This window comes from Musa acuminata, chromosome BXJ2-10 (assembly GCF_036884655.1).
Source record: "Musa acuminata AAA Group cultivar baxijiao chromosome BXJ2-10, Cavendish_Baxijiao_AAA, whole genome shotgun sequence".
Classification (NCBI taxonomy): Eukaryota; Viridiplantae; Streptophyta; class Magnoliopsida; order Zingiberales; family Musaceae; genus Musa; species Musa acuminata.
Genome location: NC_088347.1, coordinates 26,998,964 through 27,024,741, shown reverse-complemented (window position 1 = coordinate 27,024,741; position 25,778 = coordinate 26,998,964). Strand labels below are relative to the sequence as shown.

General features: G+C 41.6%; 6 protein-coding genes across 10 annotated transcripts; 4 read left to right on the top strand and 2 right to left on the bottom strand.

Annotated features, from left to right (window-relative positions):
- Positions 1-1,990: 1,990 nt before the first annotated feature.
- LOC135624853 (polyadenylate-binding protein-interacting protein 8-like) lies at positions 1,991-7,580 on the top strand. 2 transcript variants are annotated; one of them, XM_065128874.1, is made up of 10 exons: positions 1,991-2,643; positions 2,981-3,091; positions 3,258-3,302; positions 4,841-4,913; positions 5,016-5,128; positions 5,265-5,336; positions 5,535-5,582; positions 5,666-5,734; positions 7,068-7,129; positions 7,198-7,580. In XM_065128874.1, exons 1-10 carry the CDS (start codon positions 2,314-2,316, stop codon positions 7,253-7,255), a joined length of 981 nt encoding a protein of 326 aa, XP_064984946.1. In that variant the 5' UTR covers positions 1,991-2,313; the 3' UTR covers positions 7,256-7,580. The 2 variants fall into 2 exon arrangements, with proteins under 2 accessions (XP_064984946.1, XP_064984947.1); XM_065128875.1 differs by having other exon boundaries at positions 1,992-2,643; positions 5,277-5,336.
- A 742-nt stretch (positions 7,581-8,322) lies between these two features.
- On the top strand, positions 8,323-12,415 carry LOC135624852 (uncharacterized). Of its 3 annotated transcripts, XM_065128872.1 has the most exons (6): positions 8,323-8,870; positions 8,961-9,092; positions 9,411-9,782; positions 10,676-10,766; positions 10,863-10,912; positions 12,082-12,415. In XM_065128872.1, the coding sequence occupies exons 1-6, from the start codon at positions 8,755-8,757 to the stop codon at positions 12,206-12,208; spliced, it is 888 nt and encodes a 295-aa protein (XP_064984944.1). In that variant the 5' UTR covers positions 8,323-8,754; the 3' UTR covers positions 12,209-12,415. The 3 variants fall into 3 exon arrangements, 2 of the variants coding, with proteins under 2 accessions (XP_064984944.1, XP_064984945.1); XM_065128873.1 differs by lacking the exon at positions 10,863-10,912 and having other exon boundaries at positions 8,325-8,870; XR_010491802.1 differs by having other exon boundaries at positions 8,328-8,870; positions 10,676-10,912.
- A 586-nt stretch (positions 12,416-13,001) lies between these two features.
- On the top strand, positions 13,002-13,964 carry LOC135625728 (peroxisome biogenesis protein 7-like). The gene has a single exon (XM_065130817.1). It carries the CDS (start codon positions 13,002-13,004, stop codon positions 13,962-13,964), a length of 963 nt encoding a protein of 320 aa, XP_064986889.1.
- A 662-nt stretch (positions 13,965-14,626) lies between these two features.
- LOC135625727 (peroxisome biogenesis protein 7-like) lies at positions 14,627-15,598 on the top strand. The gene has a single exon (XM_065130816.1). It carries the CDS (start codon positions 14,627-14,629, stop codon positions 15,596-15,598), a length of 972 nt encoding a protein of 323 aa, XP_064986888.1.
- A 690-nt stretch (positions 15,599-16,288) lies between these two features.
- Positions 16,289-18,489, bottom strand: LOC135624851 (peptide-N4-(N-acetyl-beta-glucosaminyl)asparagine amidase A-like). The gene has a single exon (XM_065128871.1). It carries the CDS (start codon positions 18,459-18,461, stop codon positions 16,554-16,556), a length of 1,908 nt encoding a protein of 635 aa, XP_064984943.1. The 5' UTR covers positions 18,462-18,489; the 3' UTR covers positions 16,289-16,553.
- Positions 18,490-22,056: 3,567 nt separating this feature from the next.
- LOC104000854 (uncharacterized) lies at positions 22,057-24,531 on the bottom strand. Of its 2 annotated transcripts, none has more exons than XM_009422994.3 (6): positions 24,084-24,531; positions 23,802-23,878; positions 23,610-23,667; positions 23,246-23,450; positions 22,710-23,157; positions 22,057-22,625 (listed from the first exon to the last, which is right to left on the bottom strand). In XM_009422994.3, the coding sequence occupies exons 1-6, from the start codon at positions 24,496-24,498 to the stop codon at positions 22,269-22,271; spliced, it is 1,560 nt and encodes a 519-aa protein (XP_009421269.2). In that variant the 5' UTR covers positions 24,499-24,531; the 3' UTR covers positions 22,057-22,268. The 2 variants fall into 2 exon arrangements, with proteins under 2 accessions (XP_009421269.2, XP_009421270.2); XM_009422995.3 differs by having other exon boundaries at positions 22,710-23,154; positions 24,084-24,528.
- Positions 24,532-25,778: the final 1,247 nt, after the last annotated feature.

Below are 25,778 nucleotides of genomic sequence, written 5' to 3'. Positions count from 1 at the left end.
AGATGCAGGTTCTGGTTTTAAGTTTGATCTTCATGGGTATAGTAATATGTATTTCTTCTGGGAGACAAACATCAGCAACAATTATGATCATCTTGAGATAAATGATTCTTCTAGAATCGCATTACGTGGCAGAAAGTTCTTGCACTCAAGTCAGCTGATTTCTCCTGATTAGCACGGTTGATTTTTCCAATTGCAACCAGATCTTATCGAAAGTAAGAAATTTGGCTGAGAACTCAGTTGCATTAACAAATGAAAGCTGAGCATCTGTGGCCGATAACATATCCTGGCAAAACAGAACGAACACATACGATATTCTTTGGGGTTCTTGCAGCATGGGCAGCTACACTGGTAGGGCTTGTCTGATATTCTAAATAGCTTTATTCCTGGATCGAAGTATGGATATCTGAGATGAACGCAGATGTAGTAGCTCAAGTAATGCACCAAATGGGTGGTGTTGCTAGGATTTGAAAGAGTTTTTTCTTGGGTTTTGAGCATCATTGTACCACTGATTGATCTTTCATTGAAGCAATGGGACAGGTACTTGTCTTTCAGTGACCCCATGATTATTACAATCACGGTACCCGGATAGTAGGTTATTGTTTCCAAAGGTGATGATGTCCACTTGGTCTTGATGTTTTTGGTGCTCAAGGAGTTTAATTGCTTTTCAATCTCATTATTTACCTTAACAGCATTTGTGGCCTGGATTCCTGATGAGCTTCTCTATCATGCAGGAATTCACTGAACAACCAAGCCTCGAAGATAACTCGGTGGTATGGATTTAGATGGAGTTGCTTTCCTGAGAGCATCAGCAACCTTTTGTCTCGGAATCATGTAGACTTTTCTAGATGACATGTAGAATAAATAAGCTTGAATGCTTTCGGCTGCAGATTGCTAAATCTGTGGAAGCTGACTAGTAGATGTTGCAGGTGCTATGCCTACGAAAAGTGGCATCATATCATCATCTTACCTTAACATCCACTCGTGAAATTTCTAGCTAAGCAACCATTGAGGTAGCTACTAACATCCAACGGCTGATTGGAAGCATTGATTTAGGATGCCATCATTGACTTATTACCTTATTGTTTTGTGGAAAACCCTATTTAGGTTGACTTGCTTCGGTCCTGAGATCTGGAAAGGCTCATTGTTGCCGCCCGTTGAATGGGCAAAAACGCATTGGACTTCCAATCCCATTCAAACCCAACCCGGAAGTAGCTTAATTCCCAGTCCAATAACATACGGTCTTCAATTAATTCGGTGCCTCCTCCCTTCCCAGCTTACACATCCGTCGCCTGCTTCTCTCACTTGTCTGTTCTTCATACTCCACCACAGCCTAAAAGGAAGTCAAAAGAAGAGAAAAAGTAAAAGAGGCCACAAAAGGTAGCACCATGACTTCTTCAAACTCAAACCACCCTTTTCAACGAACCAAATAATTCTGTGTTCTGTTGTTCGTCATACGCTTCATCAAGTCATAGATACTCGATGGTGTTGCAACCACCAACAGTACCAACAGAACACAATTAAAGTAAAACAAGTTCCGTCGAAAATGAGTTCTAATAATACCACAACAATCAACTACCTCCACCTTAATCAAACCTATGCATCCATAATTGTGCGGCAACAGCCAACAAAATAAACAAAATTCGATGGAATAGAGTTGCAATGCAACAGAACTTAACTTCCTAATCCTCCCAAGTCACACATATTAAATGTTTGACCAAAACTATATGTCTAGATATAATGATTCCATAAAATAATTATATCCTGGATGAGTGAACAATCTAATACAATAATTCCATAAAATAATAAAAATCTAAGTTACATAATTTACTTACGTCTAATAAACGTTTAATCGGACGTGTGGGTAAAATGTGAAAAGGAAATTGCGTAAAGAGGGGAAGACATATTTGGGTTGTGAAACAAATTAAATGCACAAGTATTCTGGGGAATATAACAGACTATAAATAGCGAGACATCACCTCGCCGTCTTTTTCGATTCATCACGCCATTCCTTTCTCCATCTCTCTTTCTCTCTCTCCCCCCCTCTCGCTATCATATCAAATCCCATCTCGTTCCCAAGAATCCAAATAAAGCCCACAAAAGAGTGGAGAAGAGCAACTGGGAGCGCAGTGAGACATGGAGGGGGAAACTTTTGCAATGGCGCAAAAGATCGCTTTTTGCTGAATTATTTTTTTATTTGTTTAGGCGCTTCTTTATCTCGATCGAATTTGCCATATCTTGATCGCTTTCGAGCAGCTGTTATTGTTGTTATCTTCTTTTTGTTGTTGGTATTTGGCGCTGTTTGAGGAAAAAGAAATGGCTGCGGTGACGGAGAACGCGATCGGGTCGGACGATCAGTTCATCCGCTGCCAGTCCCCGGCGCCGACGCCGGCGGAAGTTGAGACTGAGTACCAGAGAGACGTGAGGAAGCTGGTGAATTTCCTGTCCAAATTGAACCCCTCCGCCAAGGAGTTCTTCCCTTCTTTGCACACCGCTCGCGACGGCCGGAAATACGATGGCCGGCTGTCTGCCGATGCGCCCATTTTTGTGGCGTCGACTGATTGTTACGGTAACGGAGTGATGGGTAATGGTGGTAATAAAGATTCGAGCAGCGATGGTTCATCCAATAGCCAGCCAAATCGCAGAGTACTGAATTTGATCCTTCTTGCCTTTTTATCTGTTTCGGTATAATATCTAAATTATGTTAGATTGTACATGGGTTTTGGGGTTTAAGGACTTTATCTTAATTTTTCGCAAAAAAAGTGAATGATTTTTCTTTTTGGAATTTGTTTGTTCATTTCCGAGGAAAAGGAACAAATTGGAGGAAATGGGATATTTTGGATGGAGTATTCTTCAATCTGTTGTTATTCTCTCGGCATTTGGGGGCAACTACGTTGGAATGTTTTTCTTCTTAATTTTCCTTTTAGGTTTCTTTTTTATGGTCTCTCATGTGATTTAGAATGAGCTGTTTTTTATTTGGCAGAGGGGAAGTGGTTATGATCAGGGGTGGAGGAAGACGAAAGATAGAGTTCGAAAAGCTCAGACTGAGGAGAGCATTAGGCGTACTGTGTATGTTTCTGATATTGATCAACATGTAAGCCAATCACACAAACCTTTTAGTTCGTTCATTTTATCCCCTCTTGTTCTTCTTCTTTCTTCCGACGATCGTTGCTTTCCATTGATATGCAATCTCCGAGGGACATATTCTTCTTATGTCTTTCTTGTGTGCTAGCCTGAACTCAGTTACTGATATGTATCAGGTGACTGAAGAGAAGCTTGCTGAAATATTTACTACCTGTGGCCAAGTAAGTTTCTTTAACTGCAACTAGTAAATATGCGGAATATCCTATAGTGCGTATCGTGATTGTGCAAATTGATTGAGTATTGCTGCAATTTGTCCCTTTAGAAAGTATCACACTTCTTTCTTCTACTCATATATTGCTGCAATTTGTATCTAATATATCTGATTTAATGAAAAAGATAGTCTGCAATATAGCTAATCATGTTGATCACTTACGCTGAACCTTTGATCTTGTATGCTTCAGCTGGCCAATATCTGAACATGTTGACAGGATAAAGTTTTTGGCAAATACATTATCAAACATTTTAGGAATTTAACAATCATCTTCAGCTTTGGTTTTTTACCAATTCTGATAGTGATTTAGTTTTCTCTGCTACATCATTGACATGATATGATATGATAGTTGCTGTGCTGTAATACAGGTTTTTCTGTTGCAATTTCTGATGCATATAGGTCTCCATCATGACAAGACCAAAGTCAACCTTATCATTTATAAGTAGTGAGGAAATAGCAGTACATATTAGTAGTAGCTGATTTTGTGGGGATATTGTTTCTGATTAATATCTCTTTCATTTTCTAGTGCTCACAACCCAAATAATGATGTATTATGGGGCATAGTATGTGCATTGGAGTATATTTTTCTCCAATCAAGGGAACATTTGACTTGATAGTTTGCTTTTCATAAATGAGTGTTGTTTTTCTTTGATAGCATTAAACTATGCTGTTCATGACATTCCAGCTACAAATAACTTATGAACCACATGCCAGCTACAAATACCATACAAGCCAAGGTCTTTGTTCTACTTCTTCAACTCTAGTTGGCATAAGTGAGTAATATGGTCATTTAAAAAGTTATGGAAGAGATTACAACATGGTTTGTGCTTTGTATTGAACAGTTTTCTGGTTGATTTGATACCCATAAATGGCATAACCAATATGGTAATAGTCTTTTTATATGGTATTACAATGGATATTCTTGTTCGTAAGGAGGCTTGGATGACACAATCTTGAATAACCTGTCATCGATAATCTATCTCCAATGCGTGATACATTATGCTGCCCCTACGATGAGGTGCACTTTTATGCAGATAAGCAATTTTATGCTGTTATTGAATCCTTCCCTGGAGTTTTCTTTAATATCCCAGTAAAATGGGACTTTCGTATATATGCTTTATGAAACATGAACTACTGTGTCTTTTAACATTTTTGCTATAATCGATGTAAAGAACCATTTCAGTGACTATGCTATCTTGTCATGCAAATCACAATGATCTACTCTATGGTATGAGAAGGGAAGGTGGGATGCACATCTTGTTGAATGACAAGGAAAAGAATTGCCTGGTGTAGAGCTAGGGAAAGGACTGGGTGGATTTTTCCTCAGTACATATCTCTTATTTATATGTGCTATTCAAGTCTTGATAGTAGATGTGCCTTGTTTTTCATTTATAGGTTACTGTTGAAGTGCTTAAGATGGTGATGTTGATTTTCTACTTATTTTTCAATGTTATTTCCCTGATTATTTTTCACCTTTTTATTTTGAAGGTAGTTGATTGCCGAGTTTGCGGTGATCCTAACTCAGTTCTCCGATTTGCATTCATAGAGTTTTCTGATGAGGGTAATTTCACATAGTTCCTTATTCTGCGGCATATGTACATTGATATTACATTTAAGGGTATCGTGCATCTTCTAACTAAAATTGTGGGCTTTTTGTTGATAGATGGTGCTAGAGCGGCCCTAAATCTTGGTGGGACCATGCTAGGGTACTATCCAGTCAGAGTCTTACCTTCCAAGACTGCAATTCTGCCTGTGAACCCAAAATTTCTTCCTAGGGTGAATTCTTGACTAGATCTTAAGTGTAGCTATGAATATTGTTATTTATCTATCGACATTAATTAGAAGATATAGACATTATTGTAGACTTCCGCATGATCACTTCAGTTTGGTTGAATTGTTTCTCACTGTGAAGATATCAATGCAGTCTGACAATGAAAAGGAAATGGTTGTAAGGACAGTATACTGCACGAATATTGATAGGAAGGTAGATTGACTTCTTCTTATGTCATGCTCTACTTTTTGCAAATGCTACATTTAGATTGTGTGCAAAGATAACTTAGAAAAAACTGAGTCTATTGTTGCAATTATTACTACCAAATGGATGTACATGCAGTTTTGTATTATTGATCATAGGACTAGATGAATTGCCTGTTTGTTACTTTACAATTTATCATTCGTGCAGGTCACACAAACAGAATTAAAAGCTATCTTTGAGCAATGTTGTGGTGAGGTCAGCTAATTATCCACGAGATAATACATTTTTGGTTAATTGTTTTATATGGGTAATTATCAACTTATTTTTGTTTTCTACAGGTCTCTCGTTTGACGCTTCTTGGTGATAATATGCACTCAACACGTATCGCATTTGTCGAGTTTGTATGGGTAATCGTTAGTGAATTTGCTTCTTCAGAACTGAGTTTAATCGTTGATGTATTTGGATTCAGTTTAGAAAATGTTAGCTGTTCATTAAATACTAATAGGCTACAAATTCATTATAATTGCAGAATCTTTTTAACAGTATTTTGTTTCTGAGCTCGGCTTATGGTTAAAAAAAACATATATAAAGAAGGTTGCTTTGTTAAAATAAGAAAGTTGAGATGGATATGCAGAGTTAGTTGTTAGAAAATATAAGATTAGAAATTCATCTTTCAGCAACTAGGTGTAGTCCCTATAGATAATAAAAAGAAAATTAATTGTGTAAGATGGTATGATCATGTTCAAAGGAGAATCATAGATATTGTATTTAATTGGAGTAAGTCAATTAGTGCTGGTGTTGCTGGGAGAGGCAGAGGAAGATTTAGGAAGATTTCATAAGAATCTACAATTAGTGATTTGAATGCTCTTTAGATAACTAAAATTATTGCCTTATATAATGCTGGAAAAGAATGTAGCTGACCCTAAAAATTTGAGACATTCGGCTTGTTTTTGTTGTTGTTTTTTGTTCGTTAGCTAATTTTTGTTCTCTAAGCATTCTCTTTTTTGTTGTTTAGTTGATACACTGAATATGCAGGTTATAAGATTTTTCTTTTACTCTTTCAGAAAGCCTGAAGAATATACTGATATTTAATTGAATATAATGTTATTTAGTGATTCCTCAGTGATTCTGACTTCTGTTTGTAAGTATCATTGAATATCTAAATCTGATACTGTTCTTCTGTTCATGTTAATAACCACAACTGTATTTTAAGTTTAAACATCAAAAGGTATTCTGGCATTTGTCCCCATGACCCTCTTCCTGTTAGTCTTAGTTTGGATGTAATCTTATTGTTTGATGTTAGTTCTCTAGTGAGGTTGCATAGTCTGTTAATTCCTGACAAGGGCATCTGTTTGAATCTAGAAGCCTTTGGACATCTAAAGTAAATCTAGCATGTTCTTGTCATGATTTGTTCGTCATTTAAAGTCATACATATGAATTGATCTTTTGCTTAACATGATAGTCAAAGGCTGAAGTAGTGAACTATTGAATCTTGGATATGTCTTAGTAATTATTGTGTCTATTAATCTGTTGTATGCTGTTTTCTTGGAAGGTTTAATTTCTTTCTTGCTAGACACCCTTTTAAAGTAATACATTCACATCAGTCTTCTGCTAAGCATAGCAGTCAAGGCTGAAAAATTGAATGTGCAAGTAAACCTTTTTAAGTGGGTTACTGTGTCTTTTGTTGTGATATATGCTGGTTTCTGCATGATTTTTATTCTTCTTCCCTATGAATGGCAGGCAGAAAGTGCTATAGTAGCCCTGAATTGTACTGGCATGGTTTTGGGAGCGCTACCGATCAGGTATCATCCTAATTCCCACCACAATCAGTGTGCTCTATTCTGTAATTAACCCAAATTTGTGGTTTCAGAGTGAGTCCTTCAAAAACACCAGTGAGGCCTCGTGCACCACGAGCTGCATCGAACTGACTTGGGCTTATCATCAGCTGAACTCGTTGCAGTTCTCACGTAACCTGACTAAGGGCTCTATTGGATTTCCATTTATTATTGGCAAAACGAAGAAAAAATCCTGCAATTTCCTTCCAAACAGGCTTTAATGTTGGAGTATTTTCTGCTGTATAACCTGCTTTCTTTCTTTTATTTGTTCCTTGTATCAAGGGGGTCAAATAACCTTTGTGGGCAACAGATTTGGTCTCTGTATCTGATCTCATTTGCCTGTTACTTTAGCTGAACTACTTGGATAATCTATGTAATTACGTGAAGTTTTAGTACTACCTCATTTCTTTATCTATAATTATCTTCATTGTATCTTTTCTCAATCCAAATTACGTGTTGTTTTTGTATTGAAGAAAGCTACGGTTCTTAGCCAAGGGATAAACAAGCTATTTTACATTGTCGTCATTGATGTTCCTTTATTATCCTAGTACTTTAAACTATCTAGTTAATGATCTTAACATAGAGCTGGTATCTTCTTCTTGAACTTTGAAGGCAACATATAGATTGTTATTTGTCTAATGTTAGGCACTGAGAGTACAAGTAATATAGGAGTTTTCTAGCCCACAGGATGAACTTTGAGCTTGCAACACATTGTTTGGCATGTTCAAGTTTTAGCCAGAGAAGAGGCTCAGCAAGCAACAAGAAGAAACAATGAGATTACTGGCAAAGATAATAAGCTTTGAGCATAGAAGAGATCATTATGCATGCTTCTATCTCTCTTATTTATGTTTCAGGACCAGAAAATTGTAATGAATCGTGTCAGAATTGCCTTTTTTTTTTGGGTATTACTTATCCAACAACATAAGCAGATTCAGCTAACTATGTTTTCTTTAAAATATAATTTTATTATATTAAATTATAGATATGTATTTAAATATGAGAGTTATCATTTTATGTTAATAATACACTAATCAATTGAGACATTAAGAAAACTATTGAGCAATAATACTCTTCTTCTGTGACTACTACAGCCGTCTCATCCGTCATCAGCATACGCCAAACTTCTTCCACCTTGATTTGTGCACCAAGTGAGCCATTAATTGTTTATGGTGGCTGAAAGGCGACGTCATCCAACTCGCGATGTAGGCCGTAGGATCGCTCGATCATACGACCACGATCAAAAGGATACCCTCGTGGGCTCGGATTGACTCGCGAGTCGACTCGGTAGAATCGGTCGACTCGTCCGAGCACCCGATTGAACCAGATGGTCTCAAACCTCAGCCCCACACCCCTCCCGACCACCCCGGCGCGGACCCGTGCCCTAAACGCAGTCTCCCTTTCTCCCCAGCGACTGTTTTGGCGTATCCTCGGCGCACGGCGGTTGACTTCCTCTCCATCGGCGAACGGCGGCAAGCTCTTGTCGTTGCGGCGTTTTCCTCGGCGAACGGCGGCGGCTTCTTCCTCTCCTGGTATCTCTGTCTTTCTCCTCCTCCTCCTCTTCCTTCTTCGCGATCGCACACTCCCTTCTTCTCATGGCAAGAAGTGGAGACCGAGGAGCAAAGGAAGGCGAAGAAGAAGAGGAACATCACCGAAACCCCTTCCTTTCTAATAGCATCAACAAGCCTTGGACTTCCAAAACTCAGTTCAGGTAAAAATCCTTCAAACAGTGTTAAATTTATTTAACTTTTTCATCAAGAAACGATATATTGATAACTTGTGCTGATTATTCGAACAATAGGAGTGAAGTATCCAAGGCTTGTTGGGATGAGGAGATGGGGATGGGAGAGATCATTGAAAAGAAGGGAAGCTTGTGGGCCACTACCGGAGTCATTCGGAACGGCAAGCTATATTGTCACATTGAAGAAATCCTGTGAGTATTACTCTCTCTCTCTCTCTCTCTCTATTGCCACAATGGCAAGATCACTGAAGACTTCTTGTACAATGCTATTCCTCAAGGTTTGGTATACTTTGGATGATAGAAGCTACACAGTCACATAGTTGTCGTCTTACATGATGTCTGATGATTACATGCTTAAGCTTTAACAAGATTTCTAGTAAATTGGAGGATTTCTTGTAGTTGGCTGGTTTTATGCTAATTACTATGCCTTTTGTTTCCCAAATATCTTAACAAGATCTACATGGTTAATTTACACCCGTCCCTTGTTAAAGCTGACTTGTTTGCGTGTAGGTTTTTGGCTGAAAGAGGGGCATTGATTCTCACAAGTCCTGATGGTAAGACAATTAATGTTGGAGATATATACAAGATGATTCTAGGATCAAAGTTTGGGTGTTCCTGGGAGTCCTTCGAGGCGTACAGGCACTTAAAATCACTTGGCTACATAGTTCAGCGATATGGCATACCTTGGACATTGAAGAATGATATTATCTGCTGCAGCTCCAATTCACCATCAGAAAATAATACAAGATGTTTTGAAATTTCAAACTTATTACAAGATATGCAGATCAGTGAGTTGAAGCCGACATTTAAAGTATATCTGCCTAATAGCAAGTTTCGAAAATCTTCTCCCAGTGATCCAAGTTTCCTGCTCTGTTTATTAAGGTAGCCAAATATAATGTGTACTTTTAGGCCAAAGTATTTTTTTGCTGAACAATTGCTGACTATCAAAATCCTATCTTGTTTCATTTAAAAAGAAAATTTGTGTTGTTAAAAATTTGTCTGTGAATAATCTGGTGATTGCTAGAAACTATTTATTTTCAAAATACATGCCATCTGCCTTGCACTTTAAAATTATGTGGTTTTCACATGCTTTGTTACTTTGTTGACATTGTCAATGACAACCTGCATGCTGATCTATAAATATGAATGAGGTTGTTTTTCCTCATATTGATTGGATCCATTTATATGCTTTAAATTTCAGTCAACTTGTATGCTTACTGTTATTCAACAATCGTTAGTGTTATTAGATGTGCATTGATGTTTTTCATAAGATGCATTTTGGTGAATGTGAATTTTTAAATTTGGATCTAGCATTTGGAATCTTAGTCTGTTCTAACAATGAAGTTCAATTAGTCATTGACATTGTGATTAGGCTTTGCTAACTATGTTGCCTCTTTACATTGTCGACTTTTGAAGTTGGCTTTCCACAATGTTGGTTGTGAAAGTTAAACGAGCACTGTACATTTTTTTTCTCTAAAAACATAAAACCTCTGAAACAATCTTTTTCCATTACATTCGAAAAAATATATTTTTGTTTATTTTTACTACAAAGTGTTTTGCTATTTTCTCTCTTCTATTTGATATAGACATATAGATAAATGTCTAATCTGTAATCACTTCTCTGTTCGTAATGGAGAAGGAAGCAATTGTATTATTTTCATCAGATAGTTTCTTCATCTGCTATTTCTTGTTTTCTAATTTTTTCTATCATACATGAGGACTCTTCTTTAGTATCCGTAAATGTTACATAATTATTTTACCTATCCTTTGTGCAGTGGGAATCCACCTTCAAGATCCGAAGTAGAAAATCTTGAGAAAAAATGTGATGGTTTACCCTTGAAGTTCTGTTACGTAGACCATGGACGGGTCAGTTTCTTTTCGTTTGATAAAGAACGACTCCCAACCTTGCCGTGATAACTTTTATTCTGATTGATTGACAAGGAAAACTATTCTGCTTGTAAGCTGGATGCATGTGTACTGATGATGATATGTAGTCTTATGGGAGGAATCGAGTTAAGTATATTTATATGTTGGTTTATTTCTTGCACACACTGGTCTCATTTTCGTTAATTGGTGTCATTTGGCTCATTTTTCATATGTTGCTATCAGAAACTTTAAATTTACTGCAAAGAATATATCAGAGCATTGTAGTTGTGCCACAATATAGAGCAATAATTTTCTGCAAAAAAAAATTGAAGCTGGTTTACCAGATGTTATACATCCCTAAAGAGTTTAGTATGCAATCTGTAGTTGATGCCATGTCTTCTAATGCTTATTGTTAAATGCATGGTTTTTGGTTATAAGTTATTGTTATTATTAAGTATAATATGCAGAAATGTATACAACTTATTGATGTGAAACCATGACCATATCACATTGCGTGCAAATTCTTAGATTGAAGGTGTAAAGCAAAAATGTGCTTCTAACTTGTTTCCCTTTGTTTGCTAGCTGATGCTAGTTGACCTAATCCTGTAAAATCTAGTCATGGCTTACATGATAAGCTTCCTAAATGTTGTATTTGTGTGGAGAAGGCTGGCTGATCACCTTTCAGTTCAAAATGTGATTCTTGGTTGCTTCATTTGTTTGTGCAGCAGATATTGCAGGTTGACCAATGTTATTTCTGTTTTCTATTCATCAAACAAAACACTATCTTGAATTCAGTATCATACTGTTCAAGTGACAACATTGTTTATTACTTTATTACATCATTACGGTGTCATTGCATGATAGGGATAATGAATTTATTTGACAATTGCAGTTTTATTTTCGTCATATATGTATGCTTATGTTAGTTTGATGAAATATATGCTCATTATACTATCATCCACAATTCCTTCTCACGTTTCAGAACCTATCATGTGATTAAAAAGAAGAGATGGCATGCATGTAGAAATTGCTCGAAAACAAGATATCTTCATACGGTTAAAAAAATATGACACAATGTCCTTGTAACTCATGTATTCCTTTTATCATGGTACAACAGCTATTAGCAAATCTGTATAGCTGAATAGCACTTGATTTTGGAAAGGTTTCCCTGTTAAATGCCAGAAACATGTATTCTCAAGCTGCAACTTCACAGCAAGCTATTCTGTTTTTTCACCTTTTTTTTCCACATTTGTTCTCGACATTTTATGCCTTAGCCATTAGCCATTACTGATGCTTGAAATGATCTGATTTGCAGTTTGTGCCAGAGATCAGGCATGATGACGGAAGTCTTGTGTTTGCCTATTCTAAGGATCATACGTTTGATTAAAAATTCTTGTGCATGCATAGCTTACGGGGTGAAGGAACAAGCGAACGATGGCTAATGTCACTGCTGAATGGAAATGTTATGTAACCCTACATTTATCATCATCGTCGTCTTTTTGGAACGAGAATTTAAGAGAGTTTTATCTCTCTAGGATGCAGGTCATGATTTTGTTGTTGATGTTGGATATATGGCTTATTTCCTTGGATATGCCTATTGAGTTAGATAAAATACTGTTTCATATGAAATGTATTGACGAGTTTATTGATCTTTTGCTTTTGATACGAGTGGAAGAGTGATTCTGCTCGAGCTATGCTAACTGTCGTGATCCTCGCCAATTCATTGCCAGCCAGCACGAGCAGAGCTCGTGCAAGAACTCAAATTGTCTTGATATCAGAATAAAAAATCTGATTGCAATATTCAGCATCGGATCAATTCCTCAAAAATCTAATAACTACTGCATTAATTCAAACCATTTAATTAATTGCTATTAAATTCGAATTCGTCGATTAAAATCGGATGCAAACAACTATAATAACTAATAACTCTAATAACAATTATATTAATAGACGTCCTTCATCATATAACGACACGGCCCATCAGCCCACAGTTACGGATACTAACTAATAACCTACATGACGGACTATAACCAAAGAATCTGACGGAGGCGGTCAGTGTTTCTTGTTTCTTGACAAGACGAGGAAGAAGAAGACGAAGAAGGAAGCTTCAGCTACAAATCTTGAAAGAGGAAGGGGAGAGTCAATAGGAAAAGATAACTAAGTCGACGGACTTCTATTTTCCAGGTTTTTCAATCTGTTAAAAGCAACCTCTTTTCGTCTCTGTAGAGAGAGGCGATGCCGTCGTTTAGGACGCGCTTCAAAGGGAAGGCAGTGCGGTTCAGCCGCTTCGACATTTGTCGTCTCCTTGTCGGCACCTGCGGTCGCTTCGGCGGGCGCCGTGGCCGCCTTCATGTCCTCGACCTCTACGCCACCCGACGCGGCGACGTTGTCAACGAGGTGGCCGCCTTCGACACCGTTTACGGCGTCAGCGACTGCTGCTGGTCCGAGTCGCACCAGTCCCTCGCCGTCTCCGCATTGACCGATGGCACTGTGAAGCTGTGGGACGTATCACTGCCGCCCGTCCTTAATCCGGTGAGCTACTTTTGCGAGCACTATGACGATGCTTGCTCCGTGGACTGGAACCCCGTCAGCGACTGCTTCCTCTCGGCCTCCTTGGACTCTCAAATCAAGCTCTGGACCCTTGACCGCTCCAACAGCAGCTACACATTCCAACGGCACTCCGACAGCGTTTACTCCGTCGCCTGGAACGCCACCGACCCCCACGTATTCGCCTCCGCCTCTGGCGACCGCACCGCCTGCCTGTGGGACGTCCGCGACAACAGGTGTTTCATCGTCATCCATGACGAAAAAACTCGTCAACTCGTCTCCTGCGGCTGGAACACGTACAACCAGTTCCACTTAGCCACCGCCTCCGGCAGTTCCATCCACGTCTGGGATATCCGGACGACCCGGAGTCCCCTGGTCGACTTCAGCGGCCACGACGACACTGTTTGCCGCATTCGCTTCTCCCCCCACCAGCCCAGCATGCTCCTCTCCTGCTCCGTCGACAACACCGTGCGTATGTGGGATTGGCGGGAGGAGGCCTCCATCGCGAGGTACGACCTCCACACCGATCGCGTCTACGGGATCGACATGAGCGTGCATATCGAGGGCTTGATCGCGAGCGCTGGGTGGGACAATCTCGTCCATATCTGGCGGGACCGCCCGGCCACAGCCACGCTTTCACGGTCTCCTTGACCTCTGGTCCTCCTCGTGAGGAAAAGTCGAAGACTGATGGCATAAAGAAGGGGGAAGAAACAGAGCTCAAGGAAGATGGTGATTTTTGTCACAGGATGTCGAGTGATAATTAGAATACAGATACCAAGTTGTGATCGATTGCTTAGTTGTGATGCGACAGTAACGTCTGTGCTATCACAGATTTAGATCATGCTATGTTGTTTTGTTCCAATAAAAAGACAAACTATAATAAACCAGCAATTGTGTTCTTTCTCATCAGATAGTTTCTTTTTTTGATGCAGACATATGAAATGACTTGTCTGGTCCAATGGAGGAGGAAGCAATTCCGTTCCTTTCATCAGATGGTTTCTTGTTTTCTATTTCTCTTCCTATAATAATAAATACATGAGGCTTCCTCTTTAGTTGTCAACAGACATCCCCGATAATAAGTCCGTAGCGGTCTAACTATAATAACTAATAAACCTACTGTTCCTCCTCATGGCAGTGAGTGTTTCTTGTTTCTTGAGGTGACACAAGCAAGAAAAGAGGAAAAACGAAAAAGATAGCTAACTCAACGAACTTTTTATTTGCCAATCCGTTAAAAACGAAAAGATGAAAGATTCAATGAAATAAATAATCTATTCTCTTCTGTCGTAGGGGGAGAGCGAGAGAGAGAGAGAGAGATGGCACTGCCAGGGATTAGGATTTGGACGCGATACCGAGTGAGCGCGGTGCGGTTCAGCCGCTTCGACGATTCTCGCATCCTTGTCGGCACGCGGGATCGCTTCAACAGGAGCCATGGCCTCCACGTCCTCCAACTCTCCCCCACCCCGTCGGGCGGCGGCACCGTCGACGAGCTGGCCACCTTCGACACCTTGTACGGCGTCAACGACTGCTGCTGGTCCCAGTCACAACGGTCCCTAGCCGTCTCCGCATTGACCGATGGCAGCGTGAAGGTGTGGGACACATCACTGCCACCCGCAGCAAATCCGGTGGGCATCTTTCGCGAGCACATTGACCAAGTCCGCTCCGTGGACTGGAACCCCGCCGACGATTGCTTCCTCTCCGCCTCATCGGACGCTACAATCAAGTTCTGGGTCCCTGACCGCAACAACAGCTACTACACCTTCCAGGAGCACTTGGATAGGGTTAACGCCGTCGCCTGGAACGACATCCAACCTCACGTCTTCGCCTCTGCCTCCGACGACCACACCGTCGGCCTCTGGGACATCCGCGACAACAGGTTTCTCACCCGCATCCCTGTCAACCACCCTGGCGGACTCGTCTCCTGCAACTGGAATAAGTACAGCGAGTTCCACTTAGCCACCGCCTCCGGCACTTCCATCAACGTCTGGGACGTCCGGACGACCCAGATGCCCCTGGTCGACTTCAGCAGCCACAACCGCAATGTTTGCCGCATTTGCTTCTCCCCCCATCGGGCCAACATGCTCCTCTCCTGCTCCGTCGACCACACCGTGCGAGCGTGGGATACCCAGGCGCAGGCCTCCGTCGCGAGGTACGACCTCCACGACGATTCCGTCTACGGGATCGACATGAGCGTGCACATCGAGGACCTGATCGCCAGCGCTGGGCGGGACAAGCTGGTCAATATCTGGCGGGCCTCCCCACGCCAACACCTCCTGCATTCCCCTTGACCTCTGGCCCTCGTGAGGAAAAGCTGAAGACTGATGGCATGAAGGGAAGCAGAAGACGAACAGCTCGTCGCCAACCCAAATGGGATCAGCTTGGCTATCGTAATTCTTGTCACAACTTGGAAATCAAGTTGCAAAAACTGACCTGAAACTCGCACATTCCTAGTTGTATTTCTCGGACCTCCAATTAATACCATCGACATCTATATTGCTGCCAGCTTTTCCCTAAGATTTACCTTCCTTTTCTTGTCGAGCCAATGAGGTTGTCATGGATTAACTCTAAAGAAACTAAAGTTTTCCAAGCACAAGTTACCATGGACAGGAAGACAGATGAATTTAAAGCTTCAGGTAGAACACTGAAGCAGTGGAAGATGGATGGATTCTCCTGTGACTGCATAATAAGCTTATAAACATGTCTGACCTTTTATTGACTGGTTTCTCATGATAAAGTCAATAAATACAAAATGAAGCTATGTAAAAATAGTTTCATGAACAGAAGAGAGAAATTTGTTTCTTTATTACGAATACTCTGTTTAGAGAATGTATCACAAACTCAAATGTTTCAATCTCATGTCATTTCTGTCAGTTTATTGTAGAATACCATATGATCAGGTCAGTTGTCTATACATATGTATCAATATTATTATGTATGACAAATTTAAGCTTCATCTAACAAAATCAGAAACAAGAATGTAAATACAGATAAAGAAAATGGTTCAGACTCTAAGAACACTAACAATTATCATTGTAAGCAATTAAATGAAGCATATACTATGAAACAAAGATAAACCGAAGCCCATAAAATTTAGGTTCCTAACTTACAGCAGCATCTGGAAATCCAAAAACCAAGGCAGTGTGGCCTCATAGAGCTTGATTTCCTTTTATTGAACATAATTCCAAGGATCAACCTATACAATTCAGATGCCAGAAACTTCCTCCTGACTAAGAAAGCAAGGCATCAGGTAAAAATGTACTCTCCATCTGAAGGTGAGTTCTTGGTGCAAAATTCTTCTGATTTGTCAGATAGAATAGTGTAATTACTGCTTCTCACATTCCTATAGTAGCAACCATCAGTGCTTTCATACTTGTAGACTTGCTGAGTGCTGGCTACACCACTCTGCACCAAATTCCCCTTCACTCGCATGTCACCACTTCCAGTCTGCAGATTCTTCAAAGAGCTATATGTAAAGCCAAATTTCTCTCCCGAGAGCTTCTTCTCGTTGAATCCCAGTGATACATTTGCGACCTGATCGTAGGTGTCGTTCCCTTGGTCGACAGTCCCCGTGTACAGATAAAGCGGAAAGCTCCGGTGGACATGCTCCGAGTACAAGACGGAAGATGGATGCTTGGCATAAGTACCGTAGTTGAAATCTATAGTCTGATTGACCGTCTGAACGCTTCCATTCCCAGAAAACACCATCAAGTTCTCATATTGCAGCTTTTGGAAGAAACTGGTGGTGATCTTCCCGTAGGACGACCTCACCCACCCGGTGGAAGATATATACCTGCTCGCACTCGTCTTGAATCGCCCGTCGAGACCCTTAAAATGAGAATCCAGAGACGGAGCATACTCTGGTGCTTCGTACTTGATCAGACTTCCCAAGGTATACGAGCTCTTGGCATCCAACCAGAGATGCAAATTGGCATCGATGAACCAGACATTCAAAGCGTCCGTCACTCCGAAACCGAATTCATGAGGCTTCCCATCCAAAATCTTCCCCAGGAAGGGGGTAATCTCGATACTGTAAGATGGAAGATCGAACGATCCGATGCCGGAAATGGGCCTCCACAGCAGCGGGTTTACTCCGCCAGTATAGATCACGGTGAACGGCCAAATGGCGCCGACGATCTCGCCGTCTAGCCTGGCGGTGACCTCCCTGAAGGGCCCATTCCCGGGGAGATCGGTGAGGTTGTTCTCGGATATGTAGGCATCGGGGGGATTGGTGTACCAGAACTCATCTGCTGAGTGGAAAGAGACATAGACCTCGAGCACCGCACGGTAGGTGTTCGTCGGAATGGCGAGCTTTGTCGACTGGATGTCGGTGGAGTTCTGAACCAAGAACCACAATCCGTCGTTCAGCGGCAGGCTCCGGGAGATCGGCAGGACCAGATTGGCAGGGGATGCGAACCCGGGCACTCGGTTGCCGGCGGCGGGGGTGCGGGGATGATGGTGGTGGCGGGAGGAGTCGAAGAAAAAGTGGAGGGAGACGTTGACGTGGTAGACGCCCGTGTAGGTTTGGTCGACCAGGTTGCCGAGGTAGATAGCGAGGGTCTGTGGGCGGGCGAAGAGGGCGGCGTAACGGGTGACGTCCTTGCGCACGGTCCAGACTATGCCGGTGGCGCGGGGCTCAGCGGTGCAGCTGCGGAGGAGCTCGACGCCGCCGAGCCAGACGCCGAAGATGCGGTCGAACTGGCGGCCCTGGCAGGCGGCGGACCACTCGAGGACAGCGCGCGAGGGGACTCGGCCGCGGCGGAGCCGGGCGCAAGGGGGGCGGTAGGAGGCGGTGATGGGGGGCTTACCGTACGTGAAGCCAAAGTCGTGCTGGAGGACGAGGGTAGAGCAGGCCGGTTCGTCGCCTCGCGGGAGAGGGACGGGCTTCGTGACCTCGAAGAAAGTGGTGGGGGAGAAGGGCGGAAGCCCCGCCGCCGCCGTCGTCGCTACAGAGATCTGCTCATCCTCTGAAGCGGTGAGTTTGGATCTGTGGAGATGAGCGCCAGAGATACCAAAGTGGATGGTTAGGGAAAGAAAAAGGAGGCGGAGGAGAAGAGGAGACGTCGCTGCCATTGGGTACGAGGAAGATTCAACAGTAATATGCTGGCCGGATCTATTGGTGCTAGTATTTGTAGGAGCGAGTGCAGGTGGCATAGCGGTGACGATGAGTTGGAGAAATCGTTGAGGCATCCAAAGCAACCCTGTCGATTGGTGGATCTGAATGCAATGGGAGCTGTCGGGGTCCAGGGCGGTCGTCCCGGGATCCGGAGGATTCTGTGCAGGTTACCCTGCATAGGAAGGTTATGAATGACCCCTCCAAAGCCGTCCATCATGTGGTCTCTATCATCATAACCGTTCATATGATTGAGATCTAATCAGGCAGACGGCTACGATGATAGGAGACCATGTGATGGACGGTTTTGGAGGGATCATCTTATACCATGGCATTGTATGCTATTATCGTGACAGGCGTATATGGTGCCATTGGGAGGATGTTAAATTCAATAATTTACGTTGCTTTTCTTTTATCGTAAAAACACAATTTAGGCTGTTCTGGGTTGTCGTATCTTCCTAGTTTTGCTATCGAGGAGAGGAAGAGTCAGGACGGACAAGACAAATGTGTTGAAGTGTTCAGGTCACGTATCGTACCACTCCAGGGAAAAGATCGGCAGCCATGTCACCGGTGCATTTAATGGTCATGTCGAGGAGGGTCCAGCGCAAAGTCGTCATGACTGTGGGGTGCTTTGCAAGGTAACATGTAAATTACTTTGCTTGCTCGTATTAGTCCATCCACAATCTATGCATATCGTTAGGTTGGAAAGTCAATGTCATTCAAAAATGGTATTTGGTGGACCAAATCATTCCAAAATCTTCTTATCTCCATTTCTGATAGTTACGTAGAGAGGTTAAAGAATGAGCGGCTGATATGGGTCATGTGAAGTCTACGTACGTACGACCAGTGACACAAGTTTCTGTCCCAGCGGAGGCCCATGGGGCGTCCTTTTACCTCTGGTGTTGTCCGTCGATGATTTAACTGCTTCGTTTCCCCTCGTCCACTAAGAGGCGGAGCGGACTCTCGGAAGCCTCGCACAGCGGCGGCGGAGTTCAGCCGAGGGAGGTAATAATAGTGTCCCTTCCTTTCAATCATCTGCAGCTTCTATCTATTACGCTTCATATGTCAACATTGCATAAATTCATCGAGTATATGAATCATTCTTTGTGAAGGTCTCGGCATTCGTTTTGCCATTAGCTGCTGGGAAAAAACCTCGTATTTATATGATTCAAGTTCAAAGGCACTGCGTTTCTAGTGTATCTGAAGTTGGATATCTCATCTTCAATGTGTGTGTGTGTGTCATATTTGTTAGATTACTTTATTTGCTTTTTTTGCTGTTGGAGATCGAACTTTCAGTGATCGATAAGATGGTATCTCAGGAACCAATCATATGAGAACCACTAGATCAAAATCAACAACCATTTCTTCTGAAGCCTCAATCCCAAAGGCCGCAAGCGCTTCTTGTGTCTATCCACAGCTTTTAAGTTACAGAACTCTTGTTTCTGCATCTGCAGAGCAACTGCATCGCAGGAAGACAAATTACATGGAATTTTGACTTGTTTAAGTAGTCTCTTGATGTAGGCTGTGTCTCTTTCAATTTCATATCAATATAGCATCCAGATGTTTTCTTAGCCATTTGATTTTCTTTCAAGGATGATACTAGTTGAATAGGATCCTTAGTGTCAGCCAATGTGATGATACAACTACTCAAAGATGCAAATTTTAGACAAAGTTAACCGGTTCGGTTTTCTGAATATGGCCTACAGAAATTTTCTAGGCAAGTCAAATACGAGGAAGTGAAACCTTTTCTTACTTGATCTGTTTGAAATGCCCTGTACAATGCATCTGATTGACTCTGTTTTGCGGCCTGCAATAACCTAAGCTGATTCACTAGCAACTAATTAAAGACCTGGATTCATTAGCAGCTTTGTCTGGTTTGACAAAATCAAAATTGTTCTCAATTTAAATTTCCCGAAAAAGAGTTCGATAGATTCTAAGTTCTGCTGAAATGTTGGCCTTCCAGAAGTGAGTTCAAATGACTGATGGTTTATAGTGGTGATATGTGGGAATTTTCAACTGTGGAACCAAAATTAGATTTAATCAAACTCCAAATGACTTTGATCGTTTATTTTCATTTTGGTTCGAGTAGTCAACCAAAATTAGATTTAATCGAACTCCAAATGGATTGTTGCACCTTATCTCTATGCCATTATTGATTGCATCTTCATGCATCCATAGACCATCCAAATAAGTTAATTCTGGCTGCCCTTTGCATGCTTTGGCTTGATTGATATCTTTCAGTTTATTATTACTGAGTACAGAAACAAGAAGTTGAAAACCACTTTGGTCATTGAACAGTAATAACAAGAGAAGGAGAGAGTAATGCATTTGTTTAGTTAGGATTCTAACCTTGTTAGGTTTCACTATCAGTAATAATGACATGGAATCAACAATCACTGGACTTTTCCCATTACTTCACTAAGAGCATCTGTTCTTCTCTGAACCTGTACAAGAAGGATCTCTTACTTGAGCTTCAATCCAACTATGACTGGATGTATAACCCTGTAAGGTTTCACCATCAGTAATAATGATATGGTATCAACAATCACTAGACTTTTTCCATGACTTTACTAGGAGCATCTATTCTTCTCTGAACCTGTAGAAGAAGAATCTCTTACTAGAGCTTGAACCCAAGTGTGACTGGATGTAGAACTCATGAACAATAAATCACATTGTAATTAGGAAATCAAAGAGAAGTACTCTGCTTCTTTTGATAGGCTTGAGTATTACTACCTACATAATTTTCATGAACATTTCTGAACTCCTTCAAATCTTAAGAAGTTGATGATCTTAAATTATGAATCTATTACTTGTATTCACTCTATCCTGTTGTGTCATTTGATTTTAATTTACTTCTTTTTCGTCCGTACACTGAGAACTTTCTTTGAGAATTTATATAATACACTTCAAATCTTTTTTTGAGAAATACAAAGATCTAACATGTAAAAAAAAATAACTTCTCAAAAATACAAGAAAAGAAAAACAGCAACCTGAAGTTTAGAAATAAGCAGATGACATCTTTAAATATTATGAAAAAATGTGATTGTTCCTATCTAATGATTGCATAAGAGAATGAGAATGTAAAGAAGCTCAGTGGTGAAGATCCTGAAAAGAAGGAAGCATCAGAAGCAACACAGAGAAACATAGGTAAAGCCATGGCCACCATGAAATCCCTAGACCTTGACATTTACTATATTGTGAAATTATATTCTCAATTGGACAAGATAAAAGCCAAACAGGAAAATATGTACTGAATTGTTCAGTGATAGTCAATAAAAATAATGTCATTTTTTCTGTAGTTTTCTTTATTTATTTAACTGTGTTGAATTTTGACTAGTCTTTGGGGTCAAGCAGCTAGTAGAGGTACACATGAATCATTCTTTAAGTTTCATCTCTCTTGATTGAATGTTAGGTTGAGTAGAAGTTTCTTCAAGAGAGAACCTTAACACTGTGGTCAAGAAAGACGACTGCTAACACAGATAAACAAGTTACTGTAGAAACAGTTCCTACGGCAATATCGAAGAAGCATTATGATGCATTTTACTAAGAGATACTATGCATCTTGTTTTCCAAGTGAAACAAGAAGATGAAAGAAGCAAAACAAAACTATGATGGAAACAGGCAAGCAATGGAGGATTTAGAAGGCATAAACATGATCGAGACTGTACCATAGTTGTCAATGGTTTGAATGATAACATATCAATTTCAGATTGCCATTGCACTCACCAAATGTAAACTTCATACAGCTAACTAAATGGACTCAGACTAAATCATTGGTCTTAACCTTATTTTTCATGAACAGCAAGCTATAAGTTCCTAAAGGCCTTGGAACAAGTACTTGAAAGATCTCACTCCGATGCTCTAATCGACATGGTCAGATCTAAAGTACTCAGCCCCAGAACGGCCTTCTTGCTGCTACCTATCTCTAAGAACTGCATCTCAGCTTTCATATGTTTTTCTCGCTGCATTGAAGTAGAGGGAGACAGTGAAAGTGAGAGCATACTATTTACTTGTTCAGTTTCAAGACTCTTCTTCTCATATCCTCCATCATTGATCAAGCTCGATCTCAAGCTTAGCTGCAGGTCGGGAGTCAGATCCTTCGTCGTCGTCGCCATCCTCATCTTCTTCGCATCTTTTATTGGTATTTCTGTTTTTGCATGCATATCTGCAGAGTTGCGCAGCGGTTTATCCTGATGCCGACGTGACTGCACCACCAAGATGACCAGCCCAAGGAGGTTAGAATGCCAAAGAAAGATGATGATTCCATCAAACAGCGTTGAATGTGATACCTCATCAACTTGGAAGGGTTGTTGAGAGTTTGGGGGAAGCTCATCGTTGACAACAATCGGTACATGTGAATTAGATTGCATAGTGTCGATGCAGATGTTGCTGTTGCCTTTCCATCCAAACAGGGTATTACTGAAGACTGGATCCGCGGGAACAGCCTTAGCAAGGGGATATCCGCTGCTACCAAAGTTTCCAGTTCGGTTTCCTTCCCATTTACGAGCTTCGATCATGTCTGCAGATGCCCATCTTCTTCCCTCGAGGAATTGGTGCACAGTGCCGGGATTCCCATTACCGCTGATGGCATCCCGCACATCGAACAGATGGGATGTTGATGGCTTCCTTTTTTGGCTAAAGATCATGTCATGTATCAGTCCCTTGGAAGGACCTTGATCTCGTAAGCAACTGTCCCATGCTGCTGCTTGCCGATTGAAATCCCATTCTCGGTGTCTGCTGACAGGCAAATCAAAAGACAAAGTCAAGAATTTAGGGTTTGCGAGGTTGGAGATCCAAAAGACGGTACCCAGTTGCTTTGCTATACCCAAAGTTGCTGCTTCTCAGAGCCGACGCCTGCAGAAACTGCGATCCATGGAAGAAAGCGTTGCAGAACTGATCCGGCTCATGGATGCTCCTCGACGAGAAGAAACCCCCATTATCCAATCTGAAGGGCTGGAATGAATCCGTTCTTCGGTAAAACATCTCGTGAAGGCGATGTTCCTTCAGGTGCAAATCCATGGGTGTCATAACTGCGATAGTTCGTGATGACGAAGGATGTCAGATTTTGGCAGAAGTCGACAATAGGAAGCAATTATTGAGACTTCTCAAAGGATGTGTCTCAAATGTAATCTTAGATATGGTACCACAGATCTTGTTTGATAGATTGAAAGAGGTGATAAAAGCCAAACCTGAAGAAATGGCGGACTTTTCTTGGCCCGATCCATCAAGCTTCTTGCTTCGATACATCTAAACAGGCGAAGATAAAGGAATTAATCGAGAGCCACAAACATCATAACATGGAAACAACTCCATCTCTCGGCATGCATGCGCCACAAACACTGTTGTGGTGGCCGCCCCACTAGTATTCCTTTTTCCCTCACCTGCAGGTGACTCTTTACATGAGCTATGCTTAACCCCCTCACATTCATCAGCTGAAGAACCAACTTCGGTGTGGCTCCTGCACCATCCGTTCCGTCCAAAGAAGTGAATACAGGCACAAAAAGGTAGATGCATGCAGATCTAATAGGGGAGAAGAATAAAGAGAAACTATGCCTTTAGCTCATGATCGTCGAGATACTATTATCTTGAAATTAGATATGAAGTCTAAGAGAGGATGAGGAGAATTGGAAGGACACTGGGTGAAGGTAGAGGAGGAGCCATACTCTCTTGCCCACCGAGCCTCTCCACGGCATGGACGAAGGCAAGGTGGAGATCAGGTGTCCACCGCAACCTCGGCAATTTGGAACGTACGTACTGTCTCACAGTAGGGGCTCTTCCGCTGCTCCCCTCTGTGGTGTCGCCACTCTTGTTGTTGAAGTTGTTGTCTGTGCTGCTATTGTTGCTAGAGCTCCCTCCTCTCGCCACCTCTGTCGAACTCCCACCGTCACCATCGTCATCACCGTCCTCCGCCACCTCCTCCTCCTCCTCCTCCTCGCCCTCGCTGCTGTCGATCGTCACATCCTCGTTGAGATCAAGGACTTCCAGCGGCCTCTTTTGGCTTGGCGATCGGCTGCTCCCTACGCTCCTCTCGTCATCTTCGTGTCCACCCACCACCTCCTTGTCCTTCTCTTCCCCCATGCCCGGCCCTCTCCCCTCCCCCTCCCTTCCTTTCTACACAACCATTGGGGCCTAGAAGATGAGGGAAGAAGAAAGACGGAAAGAGAAGACCGGCAAGAGTAATAACATTATTAATAACAAGGGTGGAAGGATAAGTAGCGGAAACAATAAAGAACAATGATTGTAGAAGGAAGACTTCATCAAGTATTCCCCGCATTCACTGATCATATTTTATAATCCCCCCTCTCTGCTGTGTGGGGATGAAGGAACAGTATCACGAAAGAAGAGGAGGATGAATTGTGATGGGAGCGTGCAGAAGGGGTTACCAGTCAAACAGTTGTCCGCTCTTACAACGTGATAGAAAGGAGGTATCAGCGTTGACACTTGCCTCCGTCCGACGGCAACGTTTTCCAACCTACGAAGTTTCCTCCATTCGAGCCCTCCTCTATTTTGTTCGACTCCCCTCTCCGCGCTATGTTGTTCCATCTCAGCCTATTGGTTGAAATGCCATCTGCATTCTTTCGAGCACCGCATTAAATAACCTTCACGTTAAATGAAGGTGTCTTTGGCAGGATTTAATGAAGGAATTAAGAGATGCCAAGCAGTGTATGTCGATCGATGTTTTCTCGACCAAATCCGCAAGTATATACGTTTTGTTTACAACAATGTTTGGAGATTTGGATCAAAGCGATTTGCAGCGACTCTTAAAAGTCTTCGGAACATGTTCATTCATGGTTGGATGCCATTTAAGAGTTAGGTCATGTGGGTCTACTTTGCAGGAACAAGCAGCTGTTAGAACGTCACGATTTGACGGCGCTACTTATTATTTTGACTTAATTGTATCTCAAGATTCATATTGTTTCAAGATAAAAAAATTAACAGACCCTCTTGTTAGGTCACTTCATAAGTTGTTGAGTTGGATGAGATGGTACACTTTCGAGACTAGCTTGATTGGACTTATATTTATTTAGATTATTTTTATTTATGTCATCGGATAAGATCATTTAATCCCACATTGATTGAGGAGTATAAGAACTAAGGACTAAATCCGTCCTTACAAAATTATGCGGGTACGCCCATCGCTCAAAGCGGACAATTTCTCGTAAACCTATACATCAATGGCTGACCGATCAAATTGTCCCTTGTTACCATCCATAGCATCATATACAATGCGGATCACTGTATAATATGGGTGTCGTATACTATAAAGATGCATGCATACAGCACTAATTACCGGTACTATAGAGTATTGGAAACATTAATAAAAAAAAGAAACAAAAAAAATATCAACATTTTTGTAT